This window comes from Notolepis coatsorum, assembly GCF_963971535.1.
Source record: "Notolepis coatsorum genome assembly, chromosome: 18".
NCBI classification, from domain to species: domain Eukaryota; kingdom Metazoa; phylum Chordata; class Actinopteri; order Aulopiformes; family Paralepididae; genus Notolepis; species Notolepis coatsorum.
In genome coordinates this window covers 19,216,168-19,233,293 of record NC_140182.1, presented here as the reverse complement: position 1 = coordinate 19,233,293, position 17,126 = coordinate 19,216,168, and the positions used below count along the sequence as shown (strand labels likewise).

The 17,126-nt window shown below is 45.3% G+C and overlaps 1 protein-coding gene across 1 annotated transcript; it reads right to left on the bottom strand.

Annotated features, from left to right (window-relative positions):
* Positions 1-1,453: 1,453 nt before the first annotated feature.
* Positions 1,454-16,474, bottom strand: syt19 (synaptotagmin XIX). The gene is made up of 9 exons (XM_084334423.1): positions 16,213-16,474; positions 15,343-15,554; positions 8,514-8,581; positions 7,974-8,090; positions 6,586-6,768; positions 6,145-6,294; positions 4,857-4,976; positions 4,604-4,715; positions 1,454-3,124 (listed from the first exon to the last, which is right to left on the bottom strand). Exons 2-9 carry the CDS (start codon positions 15,527-15,529, stop codon positions 2,817-2,819), a joined length of 1,245 nt encoding a protein of 414 aa, XP_084190549.1. The 5' UTR covers positions 15,530-15,554; positions 16,213-16,474; the 3' UTR covers positions 1,454-2,816.
* Between the last annotated feature and the right edge of the window lie 652 nt (positions 16,475-17,126).

Sequence of the window (17,126 nt, the reverse complement as noted above, 5' to 3'; positions counted from 1 at the left end):
TTATCCTTATTGTAGTTTGAACGTTGCATTCACTTGGTGTGTGGCGTCAGAGCCTTCAAAAGTGGGTTTCCTTTTCTTTCTGCTTAGTAAATTATGCAGTAACGTAATATACTACAATGAAAAAAAACGTCCAATTTTCACTGATGTAGGGCTATATGGAACTGGGAATTTTATTGCCACACATCAGGGATGTCCAAGCGAACAATTTCATTTCCATACGTCCAGACGGCATTAATTGCGATGGTTCAACGTAATACGGCATCCAATCCGTTACATTTAATACGGCTTCCAGTCCGTTCCATAATCCACAATATCACAATTAATTAGTCTGACGTAAGGATCCTCCTCTGGCGTTCGCACGGAACCGCAACAATGTGAATGTCCCGACTCACTTTTCCATTTGCAATTACAGCATAGCGTCCACACATTTCTATCTTCACGGAAGGCGTTTACAGCTCTTCACGCTACTATACATTTCAATTTCAGGTAATCCACAGAAGTTTCCAATCGTCTTACCTCTCTTCCATTCGTGAGGAAAGTTGTCCTATACTTTTTACTCACGTCCTTTTTTCATGTTTCATGAGGGAAATCTCAAACTTTGTATGAGGGAGTTCTCAAATGCACTCACAGCACACACATCCAAACGCACACACTCACTTTAAACAAACAACTCACTGCAGAACCCACTTTAGAACACCTAAACACACTTTATATTTATTGGTAAAGAATTTGCACTACAACCCATACCTCATTACACCTTACTGTAAATTGTACCTAAATTGTACCTCATCTCATTTCTGCTTTGCACTGTATAGTATATTGTATATTAGTATATTGTATGGTAACTCAGTTACTTCTACTCTGCATTGAACATTGTACATGTACATACTTGAACACTTGTGTCTACGTACTTGACTTCTATTTTATACTTGCTATACTTATTTTATTTTATACTTATCTATTTTTGTCTAGCACAGTCTCTGGAGCATATACAGAAAGAAGCATTTTGTATAAAAGTATTCTGTACTTCTGTATGACAACTAATAAAGAAACTTGAACTTGAACAAGTCCCTCCCAAAGCTAGTAACTGAACAAAGGCTCTGCTGCCATCAAGTGGCACCTTCTGGAACGACTTTATTGACAATAATTGAATGGGACATTGTGATTTTCAAGGAACATGAGAATACAAGACTGTGGAAAGGAAACAGATAAAAGTAGAATTTTCAACAAAATGCTGCTGCAGGCCCGCAACGAAAGAAGTTTTATGGAGAAAGTAGAAAACATGGTATGAGCCTTGGGGACGTTTGTAGCCCAGTTTGTAGCTTGGAAATGCTACACCAGTTCCTGCACTGACCTCTGATTCAATTTTCGTTTTAAATGTAAACATTTAAAATTGCCATATGAATACGTAAATAAATGGACAGCCAGATCACCACAAATAAGAAATACGAAATAAGAATGGAGATATGTTTTTATTCACCACTTTGACTCAGCTCTTGATACAAGGACTAACAATAGACAAGAGGTAAATATTCGTTTTTAATGTATTCTGGCTGTAAAAGGTTTGTTTACTTTGGTACATTTTTGTAAACCTTGGGGTAAAATATACATATATTCTGCTTTATGATGGGTTAATAAAGTTTTTAAATGATAATTTTCTATCTACAGATCAAACTTCAAGAATCTATGTGAATAAACCCCAAATGTATATAATAATAATAACAAACTATTTGTAATATAGAACCTTTCATATAAGAATTGCAGCCCAAAGTGCTTCACAGCAGTAACATAGACATAAAATGAGAATAAATACAGAATAAAAGCAATGGGGAAAATAAGAAAAAGGGTAAAAGCAATGCAGACAACAACGATACAAATATTGATTGATGAGAACCAAACCTACAATTAAATTAAAACAAAATAACTCACAAACGTGACAGTCTTTCTTCCTGTTTGATACAAACACAGTCTAAAACCGGACAAAATTGGAGGAGAAATAGCATAAAATAGCAGCATAAACAAAAATAAATTCACTCTAATTCACAAAACAATAATGGAGGGATGTAGCGAGTGCAAAGTGGCAGAATTAAAAGGCTAAGGTGAAGAGATACTCTTTTAGCGTACTTTGAAAATATTTAGTGAGCTAGCCTCCCTATTGTGCAGAAGTAAAGTGTTCCATAGCTTTGGTACTTAGCAAAGGCTGTTGCTGGGAACCTTCAGTTAACCAGTAATAGATGATCGTAGTGTGCTTGGGGGCTCATAGTTGACAAGAGAATTAAATTAAATGTAATTTAATTAAATATAATAAAAGAATTATAAAATGATATAGTATATAGAAGTATAATATAGAATAATACATTATATAAATGTATAGAACATGTGTGTATAAATGAATGAACCTAAATATGTAGTTTGACTGATAGATATACAAAATGGGTTTATTTATGTTGATTTAATTTAGTTGTGTAACTTGTGTTGATGTTTCCATTTTTGCCAAATGGGTATATTCTGTTTGGTTGTACGCAATAAGTCTATCAGTGTGCTGTGTGTGTGTAGGGGCAGGTATATATAAGAATTCTTCTTCTTCCTGTTCCTTTCGGCCATGGAATTTGGTGGATTATATTAATATGTACTGTTGGACTGTGGTAATTCCATGTACGAATAAATAAATGATGATGATGATGATGATGATGATGATGATGATGATGATGATGATAGTTGACAAGAGAATTGGCAACGTAGTTTGGTTCTGTTCCAAAATGGCCGTTGTGTGAATATGGTCAATAGAATATCTAGCTTCACTCCTGAGCTAGAGCTCAGATCAACAGGTGATGCCACTCTGCAACTGGTTGGCGGACCGATCGCATCATCAGGCTCCAGTGCTGGTCCTCAGAGCTCTTCCTCTTCCCCACAGACAGTTGACCAATCAGATGCTTTGGTGACTTACTGGTTGTGTGGGTCTCATACACTGAGAGCAAGACGGTACACTGTTTGAGGGGAGGTTCTGGTAGGGAGAAGATGAGGACCTGATTGAAGACGGTTACCTGGCGTTGAGGCACGGCAGAGGTTTTCTGGTGGCGTAGTTTACACTGGTTGCACTGGACCCCAATCCTAGCAGACAGGACTGAACAAAATTCATGTATACAGTAAATACAGAGAGGGTAGATTATGGATCACAATGTATTACGTGTGTGTGTGTGTGTGTGTGTGTGTGTGTGTGTGTGTGTGTGTGTGTGTGTGTGTGTGTGTGTGTGTGTGTGTGTATGTGTGTGTGTGTGTGTGTGCGCAAAGGCATGCATGCAAAGGAAAACACTGCTCGCATCGAGATCACACAGGAGCTAACTGTACCGGTCATGCACTTCTTTATTGAGCAGAGTCTGTGTGTGCCTGTGATAAGGCCATGTATGTGCAGTGTGTGAAAAAGTATTGAGTGTTGACTGTGTCAGTGACTGCAACAGATGTTAGAGGTGATCATCTCCCACTTGCAACAACAGAGATACGCTGCTGTCATGCCTCTCGCTTCTCACTTCTACTGTATCCCTAATCAAATTAACACTCTGCTTCGTGTACATTATGGTGTGTCTTTTTGCAGTCTGTCTGTCTGTCTGTCTGTCTGTCTGTCTGTCTGTCTGTCTGTCTGTCTGTCTGTCTGTCTGTCTGTCTGTCTGTCTGTCTGTCTGTCTGTCTGTCTGTCTGTCTGTCTGTCTGTCTGTCTGTCTGTCTGTCTGTCTGTCTGTCTGTCTGTCTGTCTGTCTGTCTGTCTGTCTGTCTGTCTGTCTGTCTGTCTGTCTGTCTGGGTACATCATCATCATCATAATTTTTATTTATTCGCACATGGAATTGTTACAGTCCAACAGTGTCTTCAGTACATATAGTTCACTATATGTACATGTGTGTCTGTTTTGGTATTTACCTGTATTTAAGCATTACATCACGCGCAGGAGTGTGTTATACTTATTAGATCACGCCTAGGGCTGATCTAATGAGTATAACACACGACTTCAAGTGATGTAATGCTTTTATACAATGGCCCAATTCACCCAACCTTATTGCTATACAATAAACACACAGTAATTGAAGCATAATGGAGATTTATTCACAAAACCATCCACAGAGAAAGTAGATCCAATAGTAGATCCAATGGTCTGACAATTATTATTTTTTTTTTAAAATCTGACGGCCATTTAAATGTCTTTTTAAAAGTCTGTGATTTTTCTTTAGTTTCACAATGGGTCATGACAAACCAATTACATAATCCAACATATGTGTAACGAACTATAACATCCAGTTGACTATCTTTTTTGGAGGATTCATTCAAAATATATTCATACTTTCATTTGTCTATCTATGGCGGACTCATTCAGACTCATTCAGAAAAAAGAAAAAAAAGTAATTCGGTTGTGGGAGGGATCTGGGGTCACGTGGAGTACGAAATAACAACGGCTAACTTGACTGTTTCAGCCAATCAGAATCAAGATATTTGCATGCAATTGTATAACTGAGCATATTCCAGTGGGTAGTGTCTGAATGTGTATGTGTATGTATGCACGTGGACGTGTGTGTGTGTGTGTGTGTGTGTGTGTGTGTGTGTGTTGGTATTTACCTGTATCTGAATTTGCTTCAGTAAGTAGTGTTCTGATCTTCAGCAGTCCCACCTCCAACCTCTGAGAAGTAGGAAGAAACTTCAAAGAGAGAAGCACCTCCCCTACAAGATCCTGGGAGAAAGAAGAGATAGATCAATAGATAGATAGAGAGAGATAGAGAGAGAGAGAGAGAGAGAGAGAGAGATACCATATGTATATCTTGTATATGTATCTTGTGTATATTTCATAATAGTATGAGAGTGTGTGTCCCACCTTCTGAGGTATCTGCAGGTCTTCCTGCAGTTCAAGAGGGTACGAGATCTTGAATTGTCCAAGAGGAACCCTCACCTCTCCCAGAATCATGTGTCTGGAGAACTTATCAAAGTCTCTTACCTGAAAGGCAGAAAGAAAGAAAGACAGACAGACAGACAGACAGACAGACAGACAGACAGACAGACAGACAGACAGAGAGACAGACAGAGAGACAGAGAGACACACACACACACACACACACACACACACACACACACACACACACACGCACACGCACACGCACACGCACACGCACACGCACACGCACACGCACACACACGGGCATTAGAAAGACAGGCAGCCAAGCGAACATCAATCTACTACAACACTGACAGACTATAGCCTCTTAATAGAAGAACTATTTCATAGCGGTATTAGACCATATGGTAGTGTAGTTAAGTACTTCCTGTGATTAAAGCATGTTCTGTGATTGACATGTCATAGCAGGGTAAACACAACTGCTGTTAATAACAGCAATAACGGGTCTGCTCGATTGCACCAGTGAGCCAGCATTGATTGTCAATAGTAAGTGTAAATACTGACAAACTGGCACACCTACATCAAGATTTAGATTTAGATTTAGTCATTTAGCTGACGCTTTTATCCAAAGCGACTTACAAGTTCTGTACGACAAGTCATCAGGAAGGGTACAACTCTATCAGCTGAGTAACAATGTTCATCAAAGTGTTGCGTGTTACAGTGTAGGTTATTTTATTAGGACAAGTGCATGACAGTAAGGTTAGTTAGGGTTAGAGTTATTTTTTTATTTGTATTTTAATTTTTAATTTTAAATATTTTAAATATTTGTTTGATTATTTAAGATAATGGTTGAAGAAGTAAGTGCGTCTTTAGTCGACGGCGGAAGATTGGACAGGTTTCGGCTGTCCTAACTGGGGTGGGTAGTTCGTTCCACCATTGTGGGGCAAGGACTGAGAATAGGCGGCATCTCTTTGATGACCCTCCCGGGGCTCGGATAGGAGTAGGTCTGAGGCGGCCAGAAGATGCAGAGCGTAGGGGTCTTGAGGGTGTGTAGTTAGAGACCATTGAGACCGGAGGTAGGCGGGAGCGGTTCCCTTTGCCGCACGGTATGCCAGGTCGAGGGCCTTGAAGCGGATACGTGCAGCAATGGGGAGCAGACCCATTGCTAAAAATATACTAAACAAAACCCCCCAAAAACGGGGTTTACCCTGCTGCGACAGGTCTGTGCAAAGGGTCCATTGTAAACGTGTTGATTTATTTAGTGCTGCACCTCCATTCTGAGGGTGATGTGCTGCACCTCCTCCTGCCGCTGCAGAGTGCAGCTGAACTGGTCTCCAAACGACGGACTGCGGCTGTCCTTCACTACCCGTGTCTGCCACTCCTCTACCACCGTCCACAAAGCCATGACCTTCCCTTCACCCTGTAGGAGAGGTAGGGCGGGGGTGGAGGTTAAGTGAACTGGAGGTCAATTATTTTAACACAAATATACAAACTAAAGTGATATGAAATTATGAACACGTGTTTTTTCTACCAGATCTTTTCTGTTTCCACATGTCAGAATAATGCTAAGAGTGCTGTTGGTGAATAAACACTTCAGGGGGGGCCAATACTTAGGGACGTTTGCAGCTGTGTTTTAAGAGATTAAAATATTGTGGCCTACCAACGTAATATTTCATGGAGCTTGGTCGACAAAAGAACACAAACACATCACCTCCACATACGCAAGCCCCTCCTCCTCTTCTGGCCCCGCCCACATCAGCCTCAGCTTGACAAAGGGGTGGAGACTGGGTTCCTGGCTCCTCCCCTGCAGTCCCTCCGCCTGCAGGACAGTGACCACCAGGCGAGACTGTAGCTGGTCGTAGTAGAGGGAGAAACGCAGAGAGCCACGGATCTGCTGCTCAGAGGGAAGACGGGATGAAGATTAGTACCTTTAAGTGTCTTTAAATCAAATCAAATGCATTATTATATTATATCATTAAGCTATTATCATTATTATTTATATATATCTTTATTATTAGCAGTAGTAGTAGTAGTAGCAGTAGTAGTAGTAGTAGTAGTAGTAGTAGTAGTAGTAGTAGTAGTAGTAGTAGCAGTAGTAGTATTGACTGTATTGTATACACTTCTAGGTAATGGTACGTACAGTAGCCCATAGCAACGTACCTCAGTATAAACAAACAAATTAATCACATTTGTAACCCTTTGTGGCACGTGGGTTTTCCATTACTGTCTAATTAGGGTAAATCTGATTTCATGTGGCTTATTCCTGTTTATATACAATATGTGAAGATCAGATCTGTGCTGCAAATAGTTAGGGCCCTGTATCTTAGAATAGTAGAACTATATTTAATATAACACTTGCCTCTGAAGTAATTATGAAGTTAATATCATCGTTGGACATGAGCGGTGATTCTAGAACAGGTCTCCTATTCTTAGAAGCAGCAGGGCTCAAATTGAAGTCCAGCTGCTAGCAAAATATTGTCTGTGGATGGCAGTGTCGCAGGATGGCCGGCCCTAGACTAAGAGGTCGACCATATCCGCTTAAGTGAGCAAGGCACTGAACCCCAAGAGTGCTCCAGGGGCCTCCAAGAGTGCTCCAGACTGTAATACACAGTCATATATACACAGTCCCATACACATACACATAGTTATATACACATAGTCATATACAGTACACATACAACATAGTCCACAGTGTGTATGGGACTATGTGTATGTATATGTGACTGTGTATGGGACTATGTGTTGGACTATGTGTACTGTATATGACTATGTGTTTGGGACTATGTGTATGTACTGTATATGTGACTATGTGTTGGACTATGTGTATGTGTACTGTATATGACTGTGTATGGGACTCTGTGTATCTAGGAGAGATGTGTATTTAAGACACATTTCAGTTGGCTTGTTTAAATTGACAATGAAAGTAATCCTCTCCTATCTTATAAGTCTGTCAATCCTAGTCCTTTTGCCAGGGAACCAACTTTTCTTAAATGTTGTTCTTCTGTTCTAAAAAAACAAAAAAAAACAGAACAAAATAAAGCTGCTAAGAAATGTAACTGACTTCTGTGTCTCTTCTGGTTTCTGTTAATCCATTCATACCTTCTCTGGTTCTACCTGCTCCCCCTGCTCCCCCTCCACCAGGCTGGACTCTGAAGGAAACGACCCCAAGTTCAGACAGCGGCTCAGCCTCTTGGCCTCCTCACCTACCTCCTCCGCCTGGGGGAGCGTGCGCACGCACGCACACACACGCACACACACACACGCACGCACGCACGAACACACACACGCATGCACAAGAGGAGACCCAATACAACCAAGAGAATGAGTCTCTAGTCTACTGATACATGACAGCACTCCAACATGTCCCTGGTTTATAACGTCTACTAAGATGTTGGAACTCCTGTATATGGCAGAGGTGACCAAAGCTTTTGGCAGGGATCATAGGCAGGACTATGGTAGGTCATAGAAACAGTGTGTGTGAATGTATACGTGCTGAATGGCTACATTCTAATGATAAAGATGATGATAATGGCTGCAGTTCAATGTGTGTGAGTTCAATTCTATTACAAGGTAGAATTCTAAGGAAAAAAACAACTCACACCTCAAAGGGATTCATCCAGATGTCTTTCTCCACCTTACCTTAGTCCTTGGCGCTCCAGAAAACAGTCTGGGCGAGTCGTCATCAGAGTAGAGCAGCTCACTATTCGCTAGAATGAAATTCAGACACAAGCTTACAATTGACACATTGCTTCCCTCGACAACAGTTGCGAATCCGAGGATCAATCAAAGAGGGGCAGGGTTTCACATGGTTGTCAATATTCCAATGTACAGTTTTGCTTGTACAGTTGTACAGTGTTCCCCCCCACCCCTCCTGCCCAACCCCCCCCCCCCCACCCCACCCACCGAACCACCTCCAATGTACAGTTTCTACGTCAAATGTATATACTCTTTTCTCTACTCTTTTTGTATCACAAACAGTACTGTATTTGCAAATCTGGTATGTCATAAATGTATAGATGTAGTAGCATATATATGATGTCATATATGTTCTGATGAATTGAAAATGGGGGACCCTGATGTAAACAAGACGAAAGTCTTTCTCTGGTCTGCATCCCCTTAACAATTCTCATTTGTTTATCAAGGTGCAGTGATGTGGAATGATATACAAAATATAATAGAAACATGTTCCACTTTAAATATATTTAAAAGTAAGCTTAAAAAAGAACTACAGATCCTGTAGTCTATAGTATCCATGTGTATTTGTGTAAAGTATTTTAAAATCTTTTACCCAACATTATAATATAATATATAATGCTGTATTGTATGTATCTGTGTGTATGAGAGAGGGATATGCACATGTGTTTGTGCATAATGTGGGGACGGGAGGGATTGTTTTTGTGTAGTTATCCTATATAGGTTTAAGAGGGGAGGTCGCTTATAAGCCCTTGGGTTTTTTTTTACCTTTCCTGCACATTTTAACTGTTCTTCTTTTTACTTATTTTATTCCAGAATGTATATTTGTAAGTGCGAATAACAATAAACAATTGTGTGTATTGAGCTGTACTGTATTGTACCCATTCTGCAATCTGTTAATAAAGTTTTCAATCAATCAATCAATCAATCAATCAATCAATCAATTCACTGGATAAGGCAGCCAATAGGCCTACTGCATCCTCCTGTATTCTATTCTGTTCCACTTTCAACACAACTTCACTCTGTTGTGTGACCGCCATTCTTTTTTTATTGCACTTGACTGCATTCTATCCTCTGCTCACCAGTGTATATGTTATGGTTTGTAACCGACCCCAATCGCACAACACAAGACAGGTATGATGGTTTGCCAAGAAACAGATATTTATTGAACAACAGGGAAAAACAGGGAAAAGGGCACTGTCCCTTTAAGGGAGAAAACACAAAACACTGGAATAACACAAGAGGGGAAGGTAAAGTGCCTTTAAGAGGCGGGCAGGAAAAGGGAACACCTTGGGAAAGTAAGGGAACGCCTAAGGGAAGGTTAAGGGAACGCCTTGGGACAGAGGAACTAGAGACTAGGTAAACCAGGGACAAGGAGAACTAGGGAGAGAGGACTAGGGACTAGGAGAGCTAGGGAGAGAGGACTAGGGACTAGGAGAACTAGGGATAGAGGACTAGGGACTAAGGAGAACTAGGGATGGAGGACTAGGGACTAGGAGAACTAGGGACAGAGGACTAGGGACTAGGAGAACTAGGGACAGAGGACTAGGGACTAAGGCCCGCGGAGGCAGGCTGGGGTACAGGGAGGAACTGGGGACAGGTGGGAAAACATCTGGGCCGCTCTGCAGGACAGAGGAGAGAGTTAATGCACAAAAGGGAAAAAACAGAGCAGGTGCAGAACAGTCCAAATAACAAAGTGAACAAAGTAATAATATCTTCGTGTGACAAACACACAGGGGGAGATGTAAAGTCCAAAAATACTATTCTAAGTGAGAACCAAAAACAGAGGCATTACGCTGGGAGATGAAATGTCCAAACTAACTAACAGAGGCAATACGCTGGGAGATGAAATGTCCAAACTAACTAACAGAGGCAATACGCTGGGAGAGTGACATCACAATCAAAACTCACCCAGGCGTATGCGTAAAGGTACAGGAACAGCAGCGGGAACGGGGGCAAGAGGCACTACGCTGAGTGAGTGACATCACAATCAAAACTCACCCAGGCGTATGCGTAAAGGTACAGGGACAGCAACGGGGCGAGGGCATCGCCACCGGGTGGCTGGCTGTCCGAGCCGAGGGACAGAGTCCTGGAACAGTGGCGGTGGCGAGGATGTCGTCCACCGGGTAGCCGCTGTCGGAGCCGAGGAACAGGGTGCTGGAACAGCGGCGGTGACGAGGATGTCGTCCACCGGGTAGCCGCTGTCGGAGCCGAGGAACAGAGTGCGCGCCACACCTTGGTGTGCGCGTCGGAACAGAGAGACGCCTCGGGGTGCGTCTGCGAGGAGGAGTGTGCCAAGCACGAAGGTCTAGAAGATGCGCGTTGCGCGCTGGTCTGGAGAGCGTGCCAAGCTCGAGCGTCCTTGGAAGATGCGCGTTGCGCGCTGGTCTGGAGAGCGTGCCAAGCTCGAGGGTTCTTGGAAGATGCGCGTTGCGCGCTGGTCTGGAGAGCGTGCCAAGCTCGAGCGTCCTTGGAAGATGCGCGTTGCGCGCTGGTCTGGAGAGCGTGCCAAGCTCGAGGGTTCTTGGAAGATGCGCGTTGCGCGCTGGTCTGGAGAGCGTGCCAAGCTCGAGCGTCCTTGGAAGATGCGCGTTGCGCGCTGGTCTGGAGAGCGTGCCAAGCTCGAGGGTTCTTGGAAGATGCGCGTTGCGCGCTGGTCTGGAGAGCGTGCCAAGCTCGAGGGTTCTTGGAAGATGCGCGTTGCGCGCTGGTCTGGAGAGCGTGCCAAGCTCGAGCGTCCTTGGAAGATGCGCGTTGCGCGCTGAGGACTGGAGAGCGTCTGCGCTGGTCTGGATGTGCGTCAGGACGAACAGCTGCGCGGGGGTCTGCAGTGGAACGCTGGGGTGCCTCCCGTGGAAGTACAGGGAGCGCAGACCAGTCTCCCCCACAGGCAACGGCGACAGCTGGCGAAGGCTGGAGCAAACATCTCGACGCCGGAGAATGGAACAGCATAGGCAGACAGAGGATCTCCCGAAAGAGTCTAGATGTTTAGAGAATATGACTCGGCAAGTATACAACACGACCCCACGCCAAAACGAGGGGAAGCGCCCTGGTATTTAAAGCCCACAGGGGGACTAATTAGCCTGCCACCACAGGTGCGAGAGATAATAGAATATCGAACAGGTGTGGCCACTAAGGGTAAGGAACGAGAGGGTGGGGGCTAGAGAGAGTGAGTGAGAAGGGAAAATAAACAGTATAGAAGGGAAATAAACAGTATAGGCTTAAAGAAACAGAGAAAAGGTAGTGAGCAGCGGGCAAAACCTCACAGTATCCCCCCCTCCAACGGGAGCCACCCGGCGACCCAAAACAAATACAGACAGAGTGGCAGGGGGCAAAACAAGAGGTACTGGCCAAGCCAGCAGGGGAAGCCACCACAAGAGTGGGGCTAGCAAAAGAAACAGGGTCGCCGAGGGGTAACTGGGGGAACTGGTCTAGAGGAACTGGTCTAGAGGAACTGGGTCTAGAGAACTGGTCTAGAGAACTGGGCTAGAGAACTGGTTTAGAGAACTGGTCTAGAGAACTGGTCTAGAGAAACTGGTCTAGAGGAACTGGGTCTAGAGAACTGGTCTAGAGCAACTGGTCTAGAGGAACTGAGGGGCAAGCAGGGTAGCAAAGGGGTAACCATGGTAGCACCGGGAAAGGGCTAGCAGAGGGAAGGTTGCTGCCAGGGCACTGATAGCTACAGGGCCTATGCTAGCTGTACTGCTACATCAACATAGAGGCTGCGCAAGCTGCCGGAGCCAGGCTAGCAGAGGGAAAGGGTAGCTGCCAGGGCACTGATAGCTACAGGGCCTATGCTAGCTGTACTGCTACATCAACATAGAGGCTGCGCTAGCTGCCGAGCTAGGCTAGCAGAGGGAAAGGGTAGCTGCCAAGGCACTGATAGCTACAGGGCCTATGCTAGCTGTACTGCTACATCTACATAGAGGCTGCGCTATCTGCCGGAGCTAGGCTGGCAGACAGGGCTGGACCAGCATGAGAGAACAAGCTAGCTGGAAGGACAGTCCTAGCTGTGGGAATACTGACCTTGCTAGCTGAAGGGCAGTCCTAGCAGTGGGAGAAACTACACAAAAAAGTGGAGGCCATGCAGAGGGACCGGGTTAGCTGCTTGGGCCTGGCTAGCTACAGGGCCTATGCCAGCAGCAAGGGCTGCATAAACATAGAGGCTGTGCTAGCAGCCGGGGCAAGACTAGCAGACAGGGGCTCTGCTGAGGGACTGGGTTAGCCGCCAGGGCATGGCTAGCTACAGGGGGGTCAAACAGGGCAAAACGGGAAGCAAACAGGGGAGCTAACCGGGGAGACTAACAAGCTAAACAGGGAAGCTAAACTGGGCTAAACAGGGAAGCTAACAGGGCTAACAGGGGAGCTAGAGGGGACAAGAAAAAAAAAGGCAAACTCAACATACACAGTCTGTGCTGGCTGGGGTCGTAGACTTGGTGGGGTCGTACTGTTATGGTTTGTAACCGACCCCAATCGCACAACACAAGACAGGTATGATGGTTTGCCAAGAAACAGATATTTATTGAACAACAGGGAAAAACAGGGAAAAGGGCACTGTCCCTTTAAGGGAGAAAACACAAAACACTGGAATAACACAAGAGGGGAAGGTAAAGTGCCTTTAAGAGGCGGGCAGGAAAAGGGAACACCTTGGGAAAGTAAGGGAACGCCTAAGGGAAGGTTAAGGGAACGCCTTGGGACAGAGGAACTAGAGACTAGGTAAACCAGGGACAAGGAGAACTAGGGAGAGAGGACTAGGGACTAGGAGAGCTAGGGAGAGAGGACTAGGGACTAGGAGAACTAGGGATAGAGGACTAGGGACTAAGGAGAACTAGGGATGGAGGACTAGGGACTAGGAGAACTAGGGACAGAGGACTAGGGACTAGGAGAACTAGGGACAGAGGACTAGGGACTAAGGCCCGCGGAGGCGGGCTGGGGTACAGGGAGGAACTGGGGACAGGTGGGAAAACATCTGGGCCGCTCTGCAGGACAGAGGAGAGAGTTAATGCACAAAAGGGAAAAAACAGAGCAGGTGCAGAACAGTCCAAATAACAAAGTGAACAAAGTAATAATATCTTCGTGTGACAAACACACAGGGGGAGATGTAAAGTCCAAAAATACTATTCTAAGTGAGAACCAAAAACAGAGGCATTACGCTGGGAGATGAAATGTCCAAACTAACTAACAGAGGCAATACGCTGGGAGATGAAATGTCCAAACTAACTAACAGAGGCAATACGCTGGGAGAGTGACATCACAATCAAAACTCACCCAGGCGTATGCGTAAAGGTACAGGAACAGCAGCGGGAACGGGGGCAAGAGGCACTACGCTGAGTGAGTGACATCACAATCAAAACTCACCCAGGCGTATGCGTAAAGGTACAGGGACAGCAACGGGGCGAGGGCATCGCCACCGGGTGGCTGGCTGTCCGAGCCGAGGGACAGAGTCCTGGAACAGTGGCGGTGGCGAGGATGTCGTCCACCGGGTAGCCGCTGTCGGAGCCGAGGAACAGGGTGCTGGAACAGCGGCGGTGACGAGGATGTCGTCCACCGGGTAGCCGCTGTCGGAGCCGAGGAACAGAGTGCGCGCCACACCTTGGTGTGCGCGTCGGAACAGAGAGACGCCTCGGGGTGCGTCTGCGAGGAGGAGTGTGCCAAGCACGAAGGTCTAGAAGATGCGCGTTGCGCGCTGGTCTGGAGAGCGTGCCAAGCTCGAGCGTCCTTGGAAGATGCGCGTTGCGCGCTGGTCTGGAGAGCGTGCCAAGCTCGAGGGTTCTTGGAAGATGCGCGTTGCGCGCTGGTCTGGAGAGCGTGCCAAGCTCGAGCGTCCTTGGAAGATGCGCGTTGCGCGCTGGTCTGGAGAGCGTGCCAAGCTCGAGGGTTCTTGGAAGATGCGCGTTGCGCGCTGGTCTGGAGAGCGTGCCAAGCTCGAGCGTCCTTGGAAGATGCGCGTTGCGCGCTGGTCTGGAGAGCGTGCCAAGCTCGAGGGTTCTTGGAAGATGCGCGTTGCGCGCTGGTCTGGAGAGCGTGCCAAGCTCGAGGGTTCTTGGAAGATGCGCGTTGCGCGCTGGTCTGGAGAGCGTGCCAAGCTCGAGCGTCCTTGGAAGATGCGCGTTGCGCGCTGAGGACTGGAGAGCGTCTGCGCTGGTCTGGATGTGCGTCAGGACGAACAGCTGCGCGGGGGTCTGCAGTGGAACGCTGGGGTGCCTCCCGTGGAAGTACAGGGAGCGCAGACCAGTCTCCCCCACAGGCAACGGCGACAGCTGGCGAAGGCTGGAGCAAACATCTCGACGCCGGAGAATGGAACAGCATAGGCAGACAGAGGATCTCCCGAAAGAGTCTAGATGTTTAGAGAATATGACTCGGCAAGTATACAACACGACCCCACGCCAAAACGAGGGGAAGCGCCCTGGTATTTAAAGCCCACAGGGGGACTAATTAGCCTGCCACCACAGGTGCGAGAGATAATAGAATATCGAACAGGTGTGGCCACTAAGGGTAAGGAACGAGAGGGTGGGGGCTAGAGAGAGTGAGTGAGAAGGGAAAATAAACAGTATAGAAGGGAAATAAACAGTATAGGCTTAAAGAAACAGAGAAAAGGTAGTGAGCAGCGGGCAAAACCTCACAGTATAACATTTGTTGGCAGCATATAAAGGCCTGTTTATATGTTTTATAAGGCAATTAAGGCCACAGACTCTTGTATTGTATTGTATTGTATTGTATTGTATTATTCTTCACTGCTCTATCCTACCGTATTCAGCCATCACTCCCTACTCACCAGTGTATTGTGCGGCGTGTGTCTGTGTGCAGCATCTGCAGACCTGCCACAGCAGGATGGCCAGAGCCAGAAGCAGGAGTGTCACAGAGATGCCCAGGATGCAGTACTTGATCGGGTCAGAGAAGGGCATTCTCAGCCACTCTGCGTCGAGCTCCAGAGAGGAAGGGAATTCCAATGGCATCAACATGTCTCTCCGTCACCGTGTATCCCCCCTGGAGGACAGCACAAGGAGGTCAGAACATACAGATGGAGGGGGGTACTGTACATCTACTGTACATCTATTGCACCATACTTTAGTAAGTAAGACAAACAGAGGAACATGCAAGACTAGTAGTGCACAGAAACATAGAAACAAGCCAACGTACACTCTAGAAACAGGCCATACTGCAACACTTGGGCATAAAGACATCCTCATCAGCTATCAGGAACTAGTCAAATAGCACTTATCCTGGTGCCATTTTATGCAAAACCTGTTCAACTCTACACAAGTACAGTAGGACTGCCTTTCTACTGTAATGACAATGATTAACAACTTCCCCCTAAACACAGTTTCTCATTTGAAACATAACTGGTCCAATTCCCAGATATAAAATAATTTTAAAACTTCACTTATAAAAACTAATTTTCTTTTCCATGTGTCAGAGAACAGCTCATAATTAGTCTGACTAACCATACTCACCATACATGGTATGTAGTGGTTATAGTTGTTAGTTCCACTTATATTTAATTACGTATTCTGTAAATCAACCATATTAGTTTGTTGATGTCTTTTTTTCTTCTTCTTTCATACCTTTAAATACCGTGTATTTAAACAGGCTACACATTTACATCTTCAAGGTTCCACACATGGAAGAATAAAAGACGGTTTACCTTTAATGAGTAAATGAAATTCCACTCATCTCCGTAGCAGTACAATCATCACCCTGGCCTGTACTACAGATCCTCGTACAGTAGTCCTAGAATCCATGAAAATAGTAAAATGTTCACGGCAAACGGCTCATATTATGCGAGTAGTGCAAGTAGTTATTGTACTCAAACAAGTAAACTTAATCCCGTTTCAGTTATCCATGTTACTCTGTCCAATCTATGGCACTCTCTCTCTTTCTTTCATGTGCAGATACTGTAGACAGACAGACAGACAGACAGACAGACACACACACACACACACACATCACCTGACACACACATCATCGCTCCACACCCTGGCAAACTGGTCTGATTAGATTCAAGCCAGTGAGCAACATGCTTCTGCTGTAGCTGCCTTGCCCCTCTTCCTTCTCCAGATAAGTGTGTATGTGTTGATTGATTGATTGATTGAAAAGTTTATTAACAGATTGCAGAATGGGTACAGTACAGCTCAATACATACAATTGTTAAGGGGATGCAGACCAGAGAAAGACTTTCGTCTTGTTTACATCAGGGTCCCCCATTTTCAATTCATCATAACATATATGACATACATGACATACAGATAGACAGTACTGCTACATCTATACATTTATGACATATCAGATTTGCAAATACAGTACTGTTTGTGATACAAAAGTGTCCAGAAAAAGAGTGTATATACATTTGGCGTAGAAACTGTACATTGGAGGAGGTTGGGTGGGTGGGGTGGGGTTGGGTGGGTTGTGTGAGGGCTGTACATTGGAGGTGGGGGGGGGGGGGGGGGTTGGGTAGGGGACACACACACATTTTACACTGTACATTGGAATACTGACAAAGCCTTACTTGGTCATTTACTGTACAACTAGGTTAGGACATTTGTAGGGGCCAGTTTCGAA

Excerpts from the sequence above, each read along its gene's own strand:
- syt19 (XM_084334423.1), bottom strand. The coding sequence starts at position 15,529 with ATGTTGATGCCATTGGAATTCCCTTCCTCTCTGGAGCTCGACGCAGAG. Across the intron at positions 8,582-15,342 it reads ACACGCCGCACAATACACTG|CGAATAGTGAGCTGCTCTAC; the intron begins GTGAGTAGGGAG and ends ATTTCATTCTAG. Across the intron at positions 4,977-6,144 it reads ACATCACCCTCAGAATGGAG|GTAAGAGACTTTGATAAGTT; the intron begins GTGCAGCACTAA and ends TCTGCCTTTCAG.